At 48.8% G+C, this 19,904-nt stretch overlaps 2 protein-coding genes across 7 annotated transcripts in view; one reads left to right on the top strand and one right to left on the bottom strand.

Moving 5' to 3' along the window:
• Positions 1-33: 33 nt before the first annotated feature.
• On the bottom strand, positions 34-19,598 carry LOC128884559 (neither inactivation nor afterpotential protein C). Of its 6 annotated transcripts, XM_054138008.1 has the most exons (24): positions 19,484-19,598; positions 14,091-14,327; positions 13,837-14,018; positions 11,445-11,549; positions 8,591-8,979; positions 8,423-8,513; positions 8,262-8,357; positions 8,008-8,193; positions 7,676-7,864; positions 7,402-7,601; positions 6,673-7,013; positions 6,344-6,554; positions 6,139-6,280; positions 5,424-5,882; positions 4,940-5,229; positions 4,613-4,875; positions 4,386-4,460; positions 4,051-4,232; positions 3,755-3,957; positions 3,113-3,213; positions 2,105-2,319; positions 1,761-1,966; positions 1,468-1,552; positions 34-1,306 (listed from the first exon to the last, which is right to left on the bottom strand). In XM_054138008.1, the coding sequence occupies exons 2-24, from the start codon at positions 14,302-14,304 to the stop codon at positions 977-979; spliced, it is 4,755 nt and encodes a 1,584-aa protein (XP_053993983.1). In that variant the 5' UTR covers positions 14,305-14,327; positions 19,484-19,598; the 3' UTR covers positions 34-976. The 6 variants fall into 6 exon arrangements, 4 of the variants coding, with proteins under 4 accessions (XP_053993983.1, XP_053993985.1, XP_053993984.1 ...); XM_054138010.1 differs by lacking the exon at positions 3,113-3,213 and having other exon boundaries at positions 2,105-2,234; XM_054138009.1 differs by lacking the exon at positions 4,386-4,460.
• Positions 14,368-19,904, top strand: part of LOC128884564 (protein Wnt-6) — a 69,745-nt gene continuing 64,208 nt past the window's right edge. Inside the window, exon 1 of the mRNA XM_054138027.1 lies at positions 14,368-14,829. The gene's annotated coding sequence lies outside the window, so the exon portion shown is untranslated. The remainder of the gene's footprint in view (positions 14,830-19,904) is intronic.

The following is a 19,904-nucleotide window of genomic DNA, read 5'->3' as shown; positions in this document are numbered from 1 at the left end:
AGGTATGTGTATCGTTGAAGGAACAGATCGGTCGACCTTTTAAAATTCTTTATTCTTTAAAATGTCCTTGACAATATCGTGCATCAGTCGATTGAAATTTTTATAAATATCCATTTCGTAAAAGTGACGGGAGCTTCGTGCTTTTCGATAGAACCGATCGTGCAGAGTGCACTTTTTTTCATGAATTTCACGTAGTCGGTTTGATAATCGTTCGATTCTTTCGATACTGTTGCGTGCGATGAGTGTGGGTGCGAAAGCATCGTTTTGAGATGAAAGACGGACGTTTAATAACGGTTCGTGTGTTATGGCAATTTTAATCGAGGGGGAACAAAGGTTCGTAGTTATTGTCGCATTACTTTACACGTTTTGCGCCATTCGTGTATATTATGTGTGTTTTGATCAGTATCCCGTAGCCAATGTAGAAAAAAACGTGACCAAATATTCTCGTCGGTAAGGAGCATTGCTAACTGTCGGAGAAGCTTTGGCGCGTTGAGAAAATTCGCGTATCGCTTTACGAAAAATCTTATGTCGGACAAAAAAAAGTGCCGGTTTCACGGTCGCTCGAAGCACGGATGAAAATTACAAAAGAAGTTTTATCGATGAAAGCATTGCGGCGGTAGAGTTTGCTTCTATTTCATTTCTTTTTTTTTCTTTTTCATTAAAAAAGGGATAAAATAAAAGCAATAAAAAATATACGTATGTACATATTTTGTGGATAAAAAGAAATTCTCTCCGAGTCAGCAACGTTGGTGGATTGGGTAACGTTCGTTCGAATCGTTCGAGTCGTGCATTTGTTTCCGTCGGGACAGCTACAGGTATCTTTCGGACTTCTCGTCAGTTTCTCTCTCTCTCTCTCTCTCTCTCTCTCTCTCTCTCTCTCTCTCTCTTCCTCGCGCGGAATTTGCAATTCCAACCGGTCCAGTTTTTGTCCTGGCTCGATACGCAAGAAGTTTTTCGGTTGTCGGGACTCGAATTTTTACAACTCGGCCACGTAACCCTCGATAACGATTCCTGGCGCAATCTCCGCGGTGGTGACACTCTCCGAGACGTTTGTTCGTCCCCCGCCGCTGGCCCGGTCCTCACCCCAGGCACCCTCTTTTCCGTACTTCTCGGACATTCTCACCATTTCATTGGGACTCCACTCGGGGGAATCTCGGCGACTTCCTCCGCTTCTGTACACGACGTTCGATTCGTTCTCGCGGTTACCGCGATATCCCGAACCTGGCAGTGGTGACGGAGAATAGCTGTCGTAGACAGGAGTGCGCTTCATTGATGCCCGTTGATGGCCAGTCTTTCTCAGCATCGCCTGTATGGTTGATACCAAGGGACTTTGTTACGATTAATATATGACATAGGCCATGTAATATCGGAAGAGGTTTAAGTCATCGTTAATAGTTGTTAAGACGAAAAATAGCAAGATGATGATTTTAACTAAGTTTAATGTCAAACATGAAACTATCGTTTCACCTGAAAGTTGAAAGGTGGATCGTCGTCTTCGTGACCCTCGTTATTTCTTCGGCCTATCATCTGCATTTCCTGAATCGGGTTGATACTGAAACAAGGGAGAGAGAGTGAGAGAAACGAAAGTCGGGTAACGTACCCTATAATGTATCAGGCTGACGCACACGAAATATCAATTTTCAGTTAATTTACATATGCGACGTTTAGGAAAGGTCTCGTGTCTCGACAAGAAAAAGAGAACGACATTTTGCAGGCATCAACCTAACGCGGCTTTACGGTCATAGATAGCGTGATCGAACCGATTAACGTTGCCTGAGTTCCTATTAACTCTGTCCTCGAACTCCCAATCGTTGCTACCGGTGTTCACGTTGCTTTTACTTCGAGTGTCCGAGCCATAGTTGTCGGTGCTACGCATCGGGGGTGGTTGTGTCTGATTGAATGGCGGAATGGGTGGGGGCGGTGCGTGTTTTCTAGAGCGTATCGACCCGGTGCTATCGTAATCATTCTGAAAAGAGAGACGTGCTCGTGATATCGTGTCGTGTGCACTAGCATAAGAAGGAGAGAAAGAGAGAACTTGTACGACGTGGTTAACGAGGATAGCGTGGATAGGCGGTAGAGAAACGCGAACGATCGTCGAACTTACTGAGCGAGGATTATGAGCGTTAGCAGATGGTACAGGACTACGGTTGCTCGAATGATGTTGATACCCGGTGTTATCCATTCTGCTTCGGGACCCTTCTTTTGGTGGACATCGGACCGAGATATTCGGGTCTCTGGAAAACGGAGTGTCGATCAGACTCTTTCCCTCGGTGTCTGAAGCCACTCGATGTGGCGAGTTCGTCGTTTGAACCTCGACGTCTGAAAAATGCAGAGCAATCCGATTGGAGAGTGAGTTCTCTCCGGAAACAGAACAGTCGCCACTCGGTTTAAGCAATCGAGACTTTCTCGTGTTTTCTCGAACTCTCGAAGCCCGACTCCTTGCCTCTCAAGGGTGCAGTCTGGTACCTTTGGTCGGACACTTTTTTTTGTTTTGTTTATTTATTATGATTCAACGTAATTCGGGTCGAAGTACCAGACTGGCCCTTCGGAGGAACGCGATCCAACGGAAGAATCTATCGTTATCCGTTCAATAATTTTGCGATTGACTGGATGAATGATCCGTTCTGGTCGTAATTAGGTACGACTCTCCGATGAAAACGCATCGAGTCGGACGAGTCATACAGGGTGACATAGAAATGATATCGTTCGATGACGAGACGGAAACGTAACGTGTTTTTATTTTTGTTAATGGGTTAAGTGCCGTACATTCGAAACCCACAAATGTAATTGTAATGTACATTTGAGAGTTACAGCGATATAAGGCACTTTCTGTTACGAACATTTTCTGCGAACCGAATAGTTTCGAAGGATTCCGATCTCGGTAGCGACGATTCAGGAAAGACATCGGGGCACACCCTGTACGCGCGATCGATCGGACTCGGATCGAGCAAAAAGATATCGAATGGGCGATAGTTGAAATGTATGAAAATGTATAAAAAAAAAAAAAAAAAAAAAAAAGGAGGGTTTGCGTTCTCGCGCGGATGAAGTCGTACGATCTGAGAGTGTTGTTGTCGATGCGCCCTGACTGGATGAAACAAAATGTGATAGGCACCTCTGGTACGAGTGTTCCTGTTGGCCCAAGGCACCGTTTGTCTCCGTAATGGCGCGTCCCAGGCTTCGTGCTCGTCGTCAGACGCCAATGACGACGCGGATCTGCGAGAACGTATTTCTCAGTTGACGCCAGAAGTCCCCGATAGAGTTCTTAAGCGACTCTTACTTCGATAGAGACGGCACACAACGGAGAACGGGAAACAACGGAATAAAACAGCCCGCGCGCAATGAAACAACAATATACAACACAGGAAGCGCGTAGACAAAAGCAAGCAACATATACACATCGGAATAAACGTGCGCGAGAAACTACGAGGTACTCTGGTCGACCTCGTGCAACAACTTCTTTTCTTTTTTCTTTTTTTTTTCTTTTCAAGGAACAAGATTACGAGTAGGCGACAAGTTAACGGAAACGCGATGCAAGGCACGAAGATTCTACGCGACGACTACGGCACGACACGATGATTGTTCAATGATGGATGATAGCTACTGTTCAGGAACGATACGAATTTTTTACTAAAAACGACCACTCTCGTTTAAGCCCTTCTATCGATTCGGGGGGAGCATACGAAACGGGATTCCCCGTTACGTCTACGCTCAGCGGAATAAACATCGACGCGAGGACAGCGTTGAAACAACTCACCCAAGAGCTTTCATTCCCCCAGAGCTCTTCGTGTTTGGAAATGGTAAGTCGCAGTTAAAGTTGAACGGTAACTTGTGCACTTCGGGTGGTTTCGTGTGGCCTAAGAACGTAAGCTGTGATACGTTTGAGTTGACCTTGTCTATGGAGATCTGCTCACTCGTCGCATCCAAACTGGCTACTATCGCATGATTGAACAGATGTACCTGCACGGACGAATTTTCAGTGAAAATGGTAACGCGACATGTTGGGTGAGGAAACGAGAGTCCGAGGATTTCTAGTTCTGCTAGATCACTCACTTGTTGCGAGAATTGCACGAGGTCTTGATAACGGGCTGCACGGTAACGTAGGAGGACTTGGAACATGCTCTTCGACCTCCATTTGCTGCTGTAAAATTTCATCATGTCCATCGTCTCCTGATCCATCTGCATCTTCCCCATTCGAGGCCCCATCTCCTTCCTCACTGTGTGCCCTCTGTACGCTGTTCCCCACAGGAAATAACGTTCCATCAGACAACGAAACCGCGATACGGTCGAAGAATAAACGATAAGCGAAGATGTAGAAAATATCGAAACTATCGGACTCGTCAAAAATCAAATCTCTGTCCGCTACCCAGTGTCTCCGTTCGCCCTACCTTTCTGTATCATTACAGCTGCTTCGTCCTCCGACAGATCCACCGTCTCCTTCTTCTTTATAGACGCTTTCTTCACTGAAACAATACCCGTTAAATTTCCCGTAGCGGATGGAAAAAAAATGTACGAGCCTCTTGAAAAAAAAAAGGGGAAAAACGAAAACGACGCGTTCAAAAGAAGAATCGGCTCGCACCCCAGAGTTGTTTCTTCCAACGCTCGGTTTACCTACCGACATCTTTCTTCACGGTAGTCGTGATCTTCGTCGCCATGTTTTTGCGCGCCAGGAACGCTCTCATCATACATTGAACCTTCACGATCTTTTTCACCTGGGTCTCGTACAATCGCGACAAGTATTCCTCGTTGTAATACTTGAGAAAGACCTTGGTCTTCCCGATCATCCAACCCTCCATTTTCAATCTGATCAACAACAGCCGGCAGTTGTCTTTGGTGATCTCGACGTTCTCGTCGAAATCGAACGCCAGGAACTGGTACCTGCGACGAAAAGTTAAAAGGCGGATTCAGCATTCGAATCGATACGTTCGGTCAGACTTTTTACCTTCGCAGAAATTCTTGAAACGATATTCTACACGGGTAACCGCGTTGCCTGGCTTTGGCAGTGTCCAGAATAGCCAACGCTCTGATCTGCTGTCTCACGACCTCCCGATAGAAGCCACGCGGCGCCCCTTCGAGGTCCGATCTTAAACACCTCACGAAATGGATCCCACCACTTCCGCCTCCTGACGAGAGATTCTTAAGGATTTCGAGGCTGGTGGATTTGAAGGTAGCCGTGCACGTTCTCATTTTCCGCGACTGGGAGTATTGCCCTCGGGATGCGGTGTTAAACTTCTGAAAAATTTTATAGAAGACGAATTCAAATATTTTGTTTTGAATTTTTTTCGTAAAGTTCCTTCAAAAGGAATACTTTATGCTATCGAGAGACTGTTTTTACTATTTTCTTATTGGCTATTTTAGTCAAACGTCGTTTTTCTCGACAGGATAACGCGCCACTACGCAAGGAGAAAGTTTGAAACGTGAATCACCCTAGGTTTGTTCGTCTCCTGCATCAGCGCGCCCCATTTTCCTTTGCTCGTCTTTTTCTCCGCGACTTTCGTATGCTCCACGACGATGGTCAGGTTCCCAGATTTCGTCAGCTTGTTGGTGAACATCTCCTTCACGGTTAAGAGGCCCGATAGCCTGAACGTTTCGACCATTTCCGGTGGGACGAAATCTCGATTCTTTTCGGCGATCTCGCTGGAGTCGTATATCAGCTTCCCAGTGTAATGGGCGACGGTGAATTCGTGCGAGCTCGCAGCTTTCACGTAGAGGTTGTTCGATTGCCCGATCTTGGTCAAGATGTACTGATAATCCATCTGGTGCTTGGACGCGTCGTCGATTATACTGAACAGACCCCTGTCTTTGCTTAGCAGCTGATCTATCGCGTCTTTGTTGTCGTAGAAGTGTAAACGTTGCACGGGTATGTCCTCTTCTTCTTGTTCTTGCTACGGAGGAGGATCATTTGTAGCTACGAGGGTGCAGAGATAGAGAGACAAACGAGCCGCTCACTGCGCAAACTTAATTTGATTTGTACAATGAACGGCACAAATGGCTACAGTTGAAAAATAACAGAAAAGTATCCAAGTAAAAGTGTTGCGGTATTTAGAACAGACAATGCAGGATATTAGAATAGCAACCGTTTGTTTCTCTGTGCATTTTCCATCTGAACGATTCCTCGTAGAATTCTTCCTCGAGACTTACCATCTCCCAGGCGAATATCCTTTGGTTGTAATAGCATTGCATCTGTTCGTTCATGGTGTTCACTATCAACTGCTCGAGTCGATTCACCGCGAAGCACTCGAATCCGAAGAGATCCATCACGCTGATGGCGTACTTGTCGCCGCTGAAAGGCAGACGCATCTTAATTAAGCGGCTCGCGAACCGACGATTCCGTTTCGAAACTCACAATAACGTGCGCGTAACCGTAAATTTATGATTGATAGTGTTCACTATCCAGTCGACCAGCCGTTGGTAGATGGTGTTTGCGAGTACGTCCCGCGCCTCTTTCGCTTCCTCGCAGCTGTGCTTTTTGCGGACAACGCTGCCTTTGACAATCACGCAGTAATTGACCAGCGCCCAGACAAATTTCTTCTCGTCCAGGTTGAGAAGCTGGGCCACTGAAACGCGAAGAGACGCTCCGTTAGCGATTTTACGAGTTTCTAGGCTCGCCAGTGAGTAATCCTCTATTCTTTATAAACAGTGGTGAATTACTTATTCCTTCAACTCGATACGTACCTCTGTTCGCGGCGTCGTTGTTGTCCATGTCGGCTTCCCCGTTGTTGCCTTCGACGAATCGAATTTCACCTAGGGTCAAGATCGCCGCCAGCACCTTCCAGATTGTCTCGCAATACTCCTCCATTTCCAACACTCGCAGATTTTCCACCAGCTCCTCGAACTTCACCACGTTTCCCCGCGGATCGTTCCTGACTTTGAACGATCGTTTCCTCTCCGTTCCCTTGTCGCTTATTCTCAAATACCGCATCCTTCTGCCCGGCGGCAGGGAGTAGTTCTTCAATTTGCTCGTCGAGTCGAGGCCGTCGTAGAAGTAGTAGAACACGTGAAAATTCGATTGATTTCTGTTGAGAACGTATTATGCCTCGTGACTACCGCGTCTAATCGATAAACGCGCGTTTAGAGCGACCTAAGCGAGCCGCGATTCTGAAATCTAATTTACTGGCAAATTGCTAGTTCGTGTCGCGTGGAATGATGGTCATGCATCGGTAACGCAACGTTACACGGTAGTGCTAGATCGAGTGAGAAAAATCGAGATATTCCCAATTAGTCGGGAATTTATTCCAGGGATCGACTTTTCTTGTATCGAGCTGCTACCGCGACCGCGCGTACATTCTAAAATAGGACTTTGAAAGTATACGAATAAAATATGCGCAAAGCGTGTAAAATCTCGAATATCCAGGGCGACGAATTCTCAGTTAACCGAGCAGGACTGCAATAAGATCTTATAACCTGTCGCGAGTGGAGACGCGCCATTTTTCCAGCTGATACAACCAGAATATGCCACCGGAAGCCTTCCCAGACGAGCCGAACGTGGTCTGTATTTCCAGCATGCATCTGGTCGAGTTAGGGTTGAGGGGAGTGGCAGCGTTGCTGAAAGCGTGGATCACTTTGATGGCTCGAAATAATCTCGCCCCGGTATCCTGTAAACTCTGAAATCGAACGTGTCTCGTGCAAAAGTGTTTCTCTCGTTTCATTTATGGTTACGTTTACGGCGATCGATTACTTTTCCCAGATACATGAGATGTCGGACGAGGTGCAGCATGTTCGTGGTCTTCCCCGAATTACTTTCGCCCGCCAACAGGATGTGTTGAGGCTCCTCGTTGTGCAGCACGTCCTGATAGGCGCTATCGGCCACAGAGTATACGTGAGGTGCGTTATCCGACCGCGATTTGCATTGGTACTTTGTGTGGTACTGCAACAATGGAATCGCCACTTTTTGGTTCCCGATTCTTCGGTTAATTTTGTGGTACCAAGAACCACATTTCTTGTTCAGTTGACTAGAGAATTGTTTGAATCGTTTTTAATGGAAGCTTTGGATCTGTGAACGATACTTACATCGGATCCGTAAATGTCCTGCTGTTCGTTCGGATTCAGAATTAGAAGAATGTCCCCGACGAAGCTGTGGTAGTAACCCTGTCTCAATCTTTCGTGCAGCTCGTCCAAAATCGAGTCCTCCGTGAGCGTCTCGAGCGCCGCGACGTCCTCCATGAACATGGGCTCCAGAGGATCCGTTTGGTGAATCTGTGCGGAGGACGGAAAACAAACGACATTTATCTGGTCTGGAGCACCAGGATCGGTTGAATCGTTACCTTTAGGAAATTTTTTCGAACTATTACTTCCGCTCTCCTGTCGAGTTTACCTTTCGGGCAGGCGTCCATCATCAGCACCTTGATCTCTTTAGCCAGCTGAAAACCACCGTTATCAGTTTTTCCTCTGAGACTCGTGTAATCTCTTACGAATGTGATATTACCAGAAATTCGTTGTCAGGTAGTTCAGACAGGAAAGGGTGCTCGGCTATTTCCGCCATGAACGGCCTGTTCTCAGGATTCTTCTCCAGACACCTACGATAGAGCAGTGTTATTGAGATCTAATTTAGATTAAATTTAGGTGCATGTAAGGAACTTTTTGATGAACGTACTCGGCAATGAAATCGTTGAAGTTTTGGGTCCAGTTGGACGGCCTGTACAGATTCGGGGGAGGATTGCGAACGATCTGAAAGAGGGCCCTGGTGGGGTGCATATCTTGAAAGGGTGGCTTTCCATCGGCCAATTCGATCGCCGTGATACCGATTGCCCACACGTCTGCTCGACTACCGTATCCTTTGTCGTTGTCGTTTTTGCTCATGGCGACTTCCGGCGACATCCAACACGGCGATCCTATGCAGGTGTACCTCTTCCCCATTTCACCTTTTATCATCTTTGACAGCCCGAAGTCCACCAGCTTCACTTCCCCCTCTTTGGTCAGTAGGATGTTGCTACCGCGTATATCACGGTGGATCACGTTGTTCTCGTGCAGATGGATCACTGCCTGAGGAACGTGGCGATTCGTTATTAGACAAATTTTAGCGATTCAAAATTTCCGTATTTTTCAAGGTAAAAATGAATCACTCGTTCTCGTCGAGTATCGAATGTTTTCGTAGCTAGAATATTGATCGTCACCGTATGACATTTTTGGAGTATCCGATCTGTCCGCAAAACGAGAAGACACCTTAACGAGGAACATCGACCGTCTTCGGTCGAACTTTCTTCTCCACGCGTTTCCCCTAACCGCGATTACGTCGGCGGTAGAGACACCGGGTGCCTCGTTCTTTGCGAGCATTTATTTCGCGTGTAATTTGCCGGCATTAAACGTCAACGTGGTCTGATTTACCGCACGAGCGACCGTGGACGAATCGCTACTGGACCCATGGAACACGTACCAACGCGAACAAGAAGGGGTCCGGGGAGAGGAAGAAGGGGTTGCGTGCATTTTACGAGAAAGCATGGCGGAACAGAGAGAAAAACACTGACGCAAAGGGCTCCGAGGCGGAAGATGAACGGAGAACGCGAGAAGCCGTGCGTGCGCGTGGTATACTCGAAAAGTGGGCTCTCGCCATGATTTAGCGACAAACTGTTCGACTCCGCGAATACACTATGGTGCAAAAGTACAGGAGGATCCTTGACTTTGCTCGATGAAACAGAAATCGAATTCGAGGACGGTTCCCGAGATCGACCCGTAAGTTTTGTGTTTGCGAAATCGGGGGTGCGATTGTGAAATACGCCCATTTCCCTCGATCGAAGACGGTGCTAAATTCCATAAAGAGAACGGCGTTTCACGCATAACGTTCGACGTTGGAGTCGTTCTAAATGCCATCCATCTCGCAACCGGAGTCCTTGAGCGACTTTAAACCGCGAACCTTCGAAACCCGCGGCGGTAAGGCGAAGCCTAGAGCGTGCTAAAAAATACGTCTAAGGTCGTCAGCATCTGGCGAAACCGTACTGTGCATAAACAGATTAGCGAGATCGTCGATAAATGCAATAAAAATGAAGCGACTACGGAGGCAACCGCCGCATGTTCGGTCTACGGGTTTAATAGCGACGCGTATCGATCGTCCGCCACTCGATGCCATTTGACAGTTACATCGATCCGATCTCCCCCGTCGCGCGTCGATTGAAAGTCGATAGGTTGATAGGTGTTGCAAGTACAGGTACAGTCGATAGTAGAAAGTCTCGCCGAAGGGATCGCGTTCTCGGTGTTCCCACGGCGGAGATAATTAGCAGAACCCATCGATTTTACGCGGTCTCGGTGTTTTTGCCGGGACACCTCGCCTCGTATCGGGTGCATGGGGCGGAAGGGATACCACGCACGATTCGAAGCGGAAACGCAACGTTCTACCCTCGGCGTCGATCAAATTGCGACGCTTGACGCGCAAATGACACCCGTCCGCTCCGAGTGTCCAGGATTTTTTCCTAATTGTTTCCTTCTGTCCATTTCCATTCCGTGGTTTGTTTCGCGGAGATGGAAGAACGTCTCGTACAGTATTACCGTAAATTATATTCCGCGAGGACAAGGAACGGTGTACAGGGTGTGCTAAAATCTATGGGCCGATTCCTGTACGCGTGGCTGAGGATCGTCGCGGTGGTATATTCGCTGATGCGAATGCTCAGAGTTTCTTTCTCACGACTAGTGAAACTTGTATGTACGAAGATAGCGAAAGAAATAAAATGCGAAGATATTGTCGAACCGAGAGAAATACAATCTAAACAGTGGTCTACATCACCTCGTATCTAGATCCTCCGATTTTAGTAGACCCCGTAGACCACCGCTTCACTGTGACAGAGGGAATCGTTTCCCTAGTAAAATTATAGACCTCGAAGCGGGAAACGTTTGCAATTCGCTCACGTTTCTCGGTTATTCCTCCGCCGCCAGCCGTGTTTTTCCATTTGCCAGGGGAGGATAACGTCGCGTACGACTGTTCTCGCGGGGTTTTGTCCTTGACTGTAACACGGGGCTTCTCTTGGAAGCGGAGAAACGCAGGTACGCGTCGGAGGAGAACGGGACGGAAGTCTTTGCGCTCTTGATCTCCGGTGAACGCGGCCCGGAGAGATGGAACCACGGAGAAGGGCGAACGAGCGGGCAGCCTTTCATTTGCGAGCAGGTTAATTAGCGAGCCATCTCGCCTGTCTTATTTGTAATTTATACGCCGTAGAATGTTGCTCCATTGACGCGCATCTCCCGCGATCCTGCGCGTTCACCGATTTTCCACACGCGTAAGAATGCTCGGCGAAATGTCGACCAGCGCGTGTTACCCCCGATTGCGCGAGACCGAGACTCTTTTCATCGCGTCGACTCCCGTTAGGTTAAGAGCATATTACGCTGCATCATGCTCGTAGCCATTGAGCGCGTATTTAAGTACATTTATCGAGAAATCATCCACTCTAAGTGTAAGCGAGGGAAATAGAGTCCAAGGGTTCGCCTCCCTTACGAAACGTAGCTAATTTTCTAAGACTTACTTTGATCACCTCCCTTAGAATATAGCCTATGTGTTCCTCCCGCAGTTTCTTGTCCATGGAGACGAGGCCGCGAACGAGGTCCATCACCGGTCCACCATCGCAGAGCTGCAAATCACAAAATCGTGACGATTACACGTTCGTTCTTCGCGAAATGAGTGGCTTCTATATTACAAGCATATTGCAGCACTCGAGGAAAGCAATCTTCGATTTGCATCGCCGCTTCGGACGTCGCGGACAGCTCGTAGTTGTCCGCGTAATTGCGGAAGCAATTTAGATTGACTATTCGGAACGGAATTTCATTTTCTGCGCGATTTTATGTAATTGCTCGCGATCTTAACGGACTCTGTCCTCCATTTTGTCGCGTACCCCTATCTTTCCACGGTCGAAGCTCTGACACAGCAAACAGGAATCTCAATTACGAACTCTTCGTGCTGGAACATTTAAAACGTGTGACTATCTGCACGTCTAGAAAAATTATAATATACCGCCCACGCCGTACGACATCAAGTGGGACTTCTTTCGATAGGTCATTCGAGGGATTACTCGAGAAATTGACACAAGATCGAATTGCTAATCTTCCATCAAGAGCAACAGGTTCGATTGGATTACCGCCAATTATTGCTGACCGTGTATTCACGCCGAATTAGAGTTGGTGACTTGATTCGCGAGCCAGAACTACCCAGGGAACTACGATACATTCTGTGCATCACTCTGTATCTCGAATAAGAGAAAACCTTTCAGAGGATGGTTCTTACGCGTCTCAAGATTATGGACGCTCGCTGTACGAGCGAAGATGGTGCAAACAAAAGTACAAGTCCGATAGGTGCTGGGCACAGGCATCGAAGAACGTAACAACGGTTTTGCGAGTCAATCGGCTCCGGTAAAAAGCCCGGTAAACGTTCACGGAGGCTCCGCCGGCCAGAGAGAAAGGGAGAAGACGGGGAGTTGGAGAAGAACGACACGCAACGACAATGTGGCAAAGATTTATCGCCGATGGTATTTCATATGGTATCGCAGCCGAATTTTACGGGCACGTACACAAACCGTCGGCAGTAGTCGAACTTTTCGTGCTGCGCTCGATGAGCCTCCGACAGGATGCATCCACTGCGTGCATCGCGTGCTCGTCCAATGCGCTCGAAGCTCGTACCGAGTGCGTCCATCCGGATCCATTGGCCACGAAACCGAATCGAGACGAATTTACGATCGTCGACGGGCGCGATACGTATTCTACAATTATTTTATTTGTTTTATGGCAGCTGGTCGTGCGACTTGTCTTTAAAATGAAACTATGCGCTCCCTTTAGACGAGTGTCTTGCGTGAAAATAAATGCCACGAGGTATCGTAATGGTTTCTAACGAAAAAGGCACTTTTGTCAGAAATAACAGATATTAATATCTGCTAACTTAACGAGACATGTGTGCAAGGTTTGAACCTTGTATCTCGAATAACTGCCATTGTAGTACAAAATTCCAAGCACGCCTCAGCCCTTCGGACTAGAATAGCGCTTTAAATCGAGGACCAGACGTGGACGTCGGTCTGGGCGATCGTCGAAGGTGGTACGTGCACGCGTACGCGTTAAATCGAATATCGACGCTTTGCTCGAGATAAGTAATAATATTTCGTGCTCACCGCGGAGGTCCACCCGTAAATTAGGGCCGCGACGTGCCGGGGCTCACCTGCGTACACGAACGAGTTTAATGATTGTTTAATGGCCGCGCGTGTCGTAAATTATCCGTGTATTCGACCGTCTCAAATGCTTGAAATTGCCTCCGGGTCCTGGCATGGGTACGTACAGCAACTCTTCCCTCGGCGTTGCCTTTCTTCTCTTTCTTTTTCCTTCTTTCTCCTCTGTCTCCCCCCACCACCCCACCCCCGTTCTCCCGCAGCTTCACCCTTCATGTTCCATGTCTGTTCTCGGTCTCCGGGCTTTTCTTTTTTCCTCCGGAGAATTACGACGTTAAAGGAGCGTCGTTACGGATATATGTATGTACCATCGGCGTCTCGACGCGACATCGCTTTCGGTATGAATAACGAGGACAATGTTAGCGTACAAAGTGTCACGCAGATCTGCGTATCGTAGTAAGTAACTGTGGAGCAACTAGGTATTATTTTTCCATTAATCGAGGATTGCTTATATTCCGTGCTTAACCCTTAGTAGCCTAATTTTCCCAATTAAATTTAAAACAAATATCAATGTATTTAGTATTCGAACAATTTTAACAGCTAACGTGTATTTGCTAACCTTTGTTCGAAAAAACATTATGCAACGGTAACATACACACAGCCAAATATTAAAAACGAACCAATTGCTAATGTACAATTCGATTTAAAAGTCCGGTATCAAATTTGAAACTCGAGGCATTTAAGGGTTAATGGGGCAAACTGCACCTACCTCCATGACGAACCATATTTGATCGTACTCGGTCTTCTTGCCGGACCTTCTGCGATAGATTCCGTAGAATTCTGGTAGATTCGGATGGCTCGACAGATCCCGAAGAACCTTGTACTCCTCGACGATCAACGACTGCGACTCGGGCGTGAGTTTCTGCACCTTCACCGCGACTCTCTTGTTCCCTGTGGCATCGCGTACTTTAAATACGTTGATCCAAGGATCGGTATTCGGATCGTTGCAAACGTATAACGTACCCGCTTGCTGATCGATCGCCTCGTAAACGTCCCCGCAGACGCCAGAACCTATGCAGTCTCTGAGGAGGTAACGCTTTCCAGGATCTTGGATGCTATCGAGCCTCTGGAGGGTGGTCCTTCGATCTCGATCCTCCGGCTCGTCGTCGTCCCCCCTGCTTCTACTTCGTCTGTCGTGCTCCCTTCCGCCCCTCCTGTTGTATCCATAATCGTTCATCTTCCGGGGTCCTTCGACGCTGCCTGGAGAAAACAGTTGTTGTTTTCGGTGCTCTAGTAGAATGTATCGAAACGACGCGGTAAAAAAATAAAATTTCACGAAGTCATCGTTGGGTTAAATTACGGTGCTAATAACGGGGCGATCGAGTGGTCCCCAAAAGAGGAATCAATCGTGATCGGAGAATAAAATTTAAACGGTTCCCGATCGAGTCGCGCCGAGTGAAGGAACCTCCGCTCGGTGCATTCCGGGTGGAAGCCGCGCGACAAAAAGTTCATTAATTTCGTTCTGGTTTCCAGGCTGGAGTGCTCGTCGATGCAGCGGGACACGAAGCCACCGAAGAGGTCGTCGCGCACCTCTTCACGCTCACGTGAAAGCAGGACCCGCGCCCGGCCCGGTGCCTCTTCCCATCTGTTCGACCGACGACGAGAAGGTCGAGAATGACTCTTCGAAGAGGACGCTCTACCGGATTTTTTACGAGAGGCCAGGTTCGGCCGGTCGAGGGCTTCACGGCGCATCGGCACAAAGGTGAGCGCTAATTATATTCTTTCTCGAGTGCCGCGTGAACGAGTGGTAATCGCTAATTAGTAGCTCGCTTTCTGAAAGCTTCGACGAGGGAAGCCTAAAGCCGCGGAAAGATATCGTGGTCGACTCGAGAGATCGGGGATTCATCGTCCCCTCATCCACCATGAATTTTTCGAACATTTTCTAACAAAGGGACCTCCCCGATGGTGCCCGCCCACGTTTAAGTAACCCCTCGCGCAACGATAGAACTTGAACCTCTGAAGGCAACGATTTCAGACGCGGCCGGATAATAGTTTGGCTGCTGATCGCGGCGGCTCACTCGTAAGCTTGAAAATTTTCTGTACGAGGCAAAGCGTACGTACGGTTGCATCGACGCTCGGCATGGCACGAGGCCAGTAAGCTCGCGACAGAACTTGCGGGATTTCTGTGGACTTCAATTTCTAAGCTGCAGACGGTGGGATTTCTGTGGGCTGCGATTTCTAAGCTGCGGCGTCCAAAGTATTCAGCTTTTCTTGTTTAAAGCGATGGGAGGCGTGCAAAATTTCTCAAAATTGAAATCTCAATTCATCAGGAATGACAAGTGGAACAACTGGAACAGGGGCTTGGTTACCAATCGCTTTGGATACAAAGAAGACGAAACAAGTTCAACGTAGTCATGCTTATCGTCGGGAAGGGTTTGGAGAGATTCTCTATTCCAAAAATTCGAATTACTTTTCTAGCTGGCATTTGCGCAGATCATTCCCTCGCTGTTCACGCCGCAGCTGGTACTTGTAGGGCTGCGGAAACGCTGCCAGGGTAATACATATCCTATTTATCGGATCCCACGGATTGCGTAAGAGTATTTAATAGGTTACGCGAGTTCGCGAGTAACGGGTGACTCGCTTAGGCGCTTTGCGAAAGACGCGGCCGATCGATCCGGTTCTACATTCGTAAACGTCGAGAGACCTTTCCTTTTCTTCGCCCGCTGTTTACCGCGGGGGCAGTTGACCAGCTTTATTGGCACGAAACCACCGACCCGCGCTAATATCTCCACGTTATTGGATCATTAGTCGTCGATGCGTCGTCGATCCTTTCGACGATTTTCCCTCGTTATCGATCTCGTTCGAGCAAACAGTCCAAGGCGGTAATTCGCGTTCGGTGCCAAACGTCCACCGCGAATGCGACTCGACTTCGTTCCAGGGATTACGGTTTCCCTGAGCTTTGATCAGGATGCAAATTAATAAAATGGCTGCCGCGAACAGGTAAAGATCGAAAAGGTGAACGGGTGTAGATTGTTTGGAAGACAGAGTTCCATCTTGGCTCGTTCGCGAGAAAACGGAACGGCGAAAAAGGAAAGAGGGTTGGAGGAAGGGGTGGCGAAAGAGGGGGCGAGAAATGAGAGGATTCGCGTCGTTAGCCAATTCATTTATTCCCGGTGGGTCGGCGCTCGTCCGGCATAATCCGTCGATTTGTCGGCGCGACGTGTCTCGTGTAATGCTGCTTCCTGCCGCTTCTTGCCGCTTGTAATCGAAGAAGGAAAGGGAAAGGGAGAAAGGGTGAGAGAGAGGGCGACGCGTCAGTGACTATATGTGAACGAACGGACGTAAGAAACTCCGGTTGATCCACGATGTCCACACGGTGGTTTCTGTTCTGCTCGTATGCGATACGACCGCCGCTCCTCTCGTTCAGTTTTCTCAGTCGTCTCCGTCTCTCTTCCTTTTCCTCGTTGCTGGCCGTCGTGAGTTGTGCAGGGTTATCGGTACGACAGGGCGTTAAATTATTGATGCCCGACCGCGCGTCGCGAGAAGACGAACGAGAAGAAAGGGAGACGGGTACAGGGAGGTAAGGACGGGTCCCGTGATTTCAGAAAAAGCTTTCCGTGCCACTCGGTCCATCGGTTCTTTCTCTCCAGTCTTTGTGTTCGTGTTCCTTCTCGGTCTGATCGCGAACCTGTGCTGGGCCTTCCAGCTCTTTAAAAGGGAAGGAGCGTGGGGGCGACGAAACGCCTGTTGTGGGAAAGTTTCGCGCACGTACGCGACCTGGGACGCTGGAACTCGCGATCAAAAATCGGATCCAGTTGGGACTCGTTCGTGTCATCGACTTCCTTTATAGTATTTGGTTGGTTGGCCTCGATGAGCCCCGAACCTTGCGAATTTTCTAGATATTATTTTCTTAATTTCGTGGTCCTTAAAAAACATTGTTCTGGAAAAAGCTGACCCTCGTGAGGTACGGATCCTCCTCGTATAGTGGATGAAGCTATTACGGTGTAATCCGCGTGCCCACTTGGGGGATATCAAAGCAATAATACTTGGTCGACCGATGCTTTTCACCATCTCGGTAGAGTCTTTAGAGAATCTGTTCCTGGAACTGGTCGAATTCGATCGGTCCTTTGAGGACACAGATTGGATACGCCAAGATGAAGATCGATTAGTTGGGTATTTCGCGAACTATGAGCCGCCCGGAACGCATTTCTGATCGCGAATTCGAGCAACAAATCTGATCAACACCCCGTACCACGAACGAACCCACGTTTCGATCGCGATCAAGGATGATCTTGTCGAGTCTGGGTATCGATTTACGCGCGATTCCGTCGATTGATTCTCCGAGACCTATTTATGTTCTCCGTATGCTTCCCTTCGCTCCCGATAAGACTAAGCGAAGCGAAACGAAAGAGGGGCGGGCTCGAAGTTTCGAATGCGCGCTCTCCGAAACGAGCTGTGGGAAAGTTGATATTCGTTGGCCGAAGAGGGTCCCCCGCTACAGCGGCGGAATGTTAGCACCGCGAATCCCTGGGAAGCAGCAGCAACGGTAGTGGCGGTGGACGAACAAGAAGAGGAGAAATAAAAAGAGGCGCAGGAGCCGAAAACGATCGGCAGCCGACCGGTTCGGGGCCGTTTGAAAAGGGTTCGACACTCCTTTCGCCGGAAAGTACGGTAAACTTGGTGACAAGTGGCTCGTTCTCTCGCGTTTCTGTTTCCGTCCCAGAAGAACCCTGGTCTCAGCCTGGACGCGACCCCCGCGATTTAGGACTTACAAGGAATATCCGCGAAGCGGCCCACCCCTATCGAGTTTAATAGAGACACCGATAGAAGTTCAAATTGAACCAGTAACGTAGATGGAATCACACAGAAATATTTTGTTTCGTATACTAGCGGCATCGAGGAACGGTAATCGATCTCCGAGGGGTCCCCTATCGAAGCCCATCGATCGATTGGCGCTAGAACCGATCACCGTCGCGGGGTGGTACGCGGATCTCGATGGCGGCCGTAAACGCAGTCTTCGGCTCGTGGGCACGAGACCCGCGCTTCTTGTTGCGTGGCGACCTCTCTCACTCGAACCTTTTACAGATTCCCGAAGATCGATCCTTTCGACCGATAACTTACGCGTCGTCCTCTTTCGGATTCCATGGCGGAGGTGTCGGTGTTCTCGCGATCGAGCTTGGATCGCGAAAAATCGTTCGGTTCGCTGCCGGTCGTACGTTATTTCCGTCAGGGGGTTAATCGCTACCGGGAATCTCGCCGCTGTGTTCTTCTTCCCCGAAGCTCATGCAACATTTAACTTTTCGCTATATTCTTCCCGGCTCGGGCTTGCGATTCCCCCCCACCTCACCGGGTTCTCTCTTTCCGTCTTGTCCTACACCACAATGTATCGCGACGTTTCGTTTTTCTCAGTCTCGCGTCCCGTTCTCGTTGGAAATACCGATACGTCCGTCGAACGGCCGCGTGTGTCCGTCTTCGTCGTTCTTGCTCGACCGAAGTTGGCTCGAGACGACACCTGCCTGGATTTACCTCCGATACCCGCGCCGCAGCGAGACGGACGCCTCTCTACGCTTGCCACCAGCTCGGCCAGCCTTCTCCTGTCCCGCCGTTCTCTCTGTATTTACGGGTTTCTCTCTTTTTCCCCGGCGTCCTGGCAAAACATCCTGAAACACATGTTCCGGCACCTCCGAGACGCGCACCGTGGAACGTAAAGCACCTCGCGTATATACACCACCTTTTCTCTTTTTCCATTCTTCTCGCCCGTCCTCCCCCTCCATACCTGTTTCCTCTGTATCTCGTGTTCCTACCCCCTCCCCTCCAGTTTCCCCTTTTCACTTCTTCGTCGTCTCGTTCGATCGCACTTCCCTCCTCTCTACTCCTTTTATCATATTGCTCTTATCATTTTAATTAATTGTATCTCAAGTAAGGTTATTTACTCGCACTTTGGTCGACTACAAAATTATCGTTGGCATCCGAGAGGAATGCCTCCGAAGGGTACCGGTCGTAAAACAGTATGGACCATCGTTTATCAGCCATCAGTTTAGATTCGTAAACGAGACAAGTCTTATTTCAATTGTAAAAAAAAAACGGTGCATTAGGAAGATGATCGAAATACGGAATCATTTGAACTAGGAATACTCCCGAGAGACGTCTCCTTAGCCGATGATCAAAATCGCGCCCAGGGACGAAATTAATCGACGAATTCTCGCGAATCACAGACCGTCATGGTTGGATACGGATATTCCCGACGGTTTCTTTTCGATTTCCGAGTAGGCGACGCGGCAGAGGGGACTCGGCTTGTGTAAGATCTAGGCGACGGACGAAACGAAGGGGTTTTGCGGAAGGTGCAAAACACTTACTCGTAAGGGACAAGTAACGGGTTCTTGGGTGCTCTTAGGTTGGCTCGCGATGAAACTCACCTCTAATTAAAACGTCTGGCAGGTTGTGCAGGCCCTGCGGCGTCCACCCTCGCAGTGTTCGCAATGCTTGTGTGCCGGAGTAAGAGCCGAGCTCTACGACGCTCGTGCAGGGGCGGTGTAGTCACGATTGCGTCGAGGGGGTGCCACTGGGGTGGGGTGCTTGGCTTCCATGATCCAATAACGCCGACTTAATGAACTAACTGCTAACTCGCAAGCCTGTTAGCTCATTGATTTCGTCCCCGAGATCGTCGTCCAGCCCCAACACACCCTCTCTTTGTCTTCGCGGATCTGTCTTTTCCACTTTTCCGTTCTCCCCTTTTTCGCGGGCTTTCGTTTTTCCACGCGGACGAACCGTCGCGGAATGTTTCGTTCGTCTTGTCACGGATCTAACGACGGCTCTTCGTCCGTTCGACGATTTTTT

Source organism: Hylaeus volcanicus, chromosome 1 (assembly GCF_026283585.1).
Source record: "Hylaeus volcanicus isolate JK05 chromosome 1, UHH_iyHylVolc1.0_haploid, whole genome shotgun sequence".
Lineage (NCBI taxonomy): Eukaryota > Metazoa > Arthropoda > Insecta > Hymenoptera > Colletidae > Hylaeus > Hylaeus volcanicus.
This window is presented reverse-complemented; position numbering and strand designations above follow the sequence as displayed.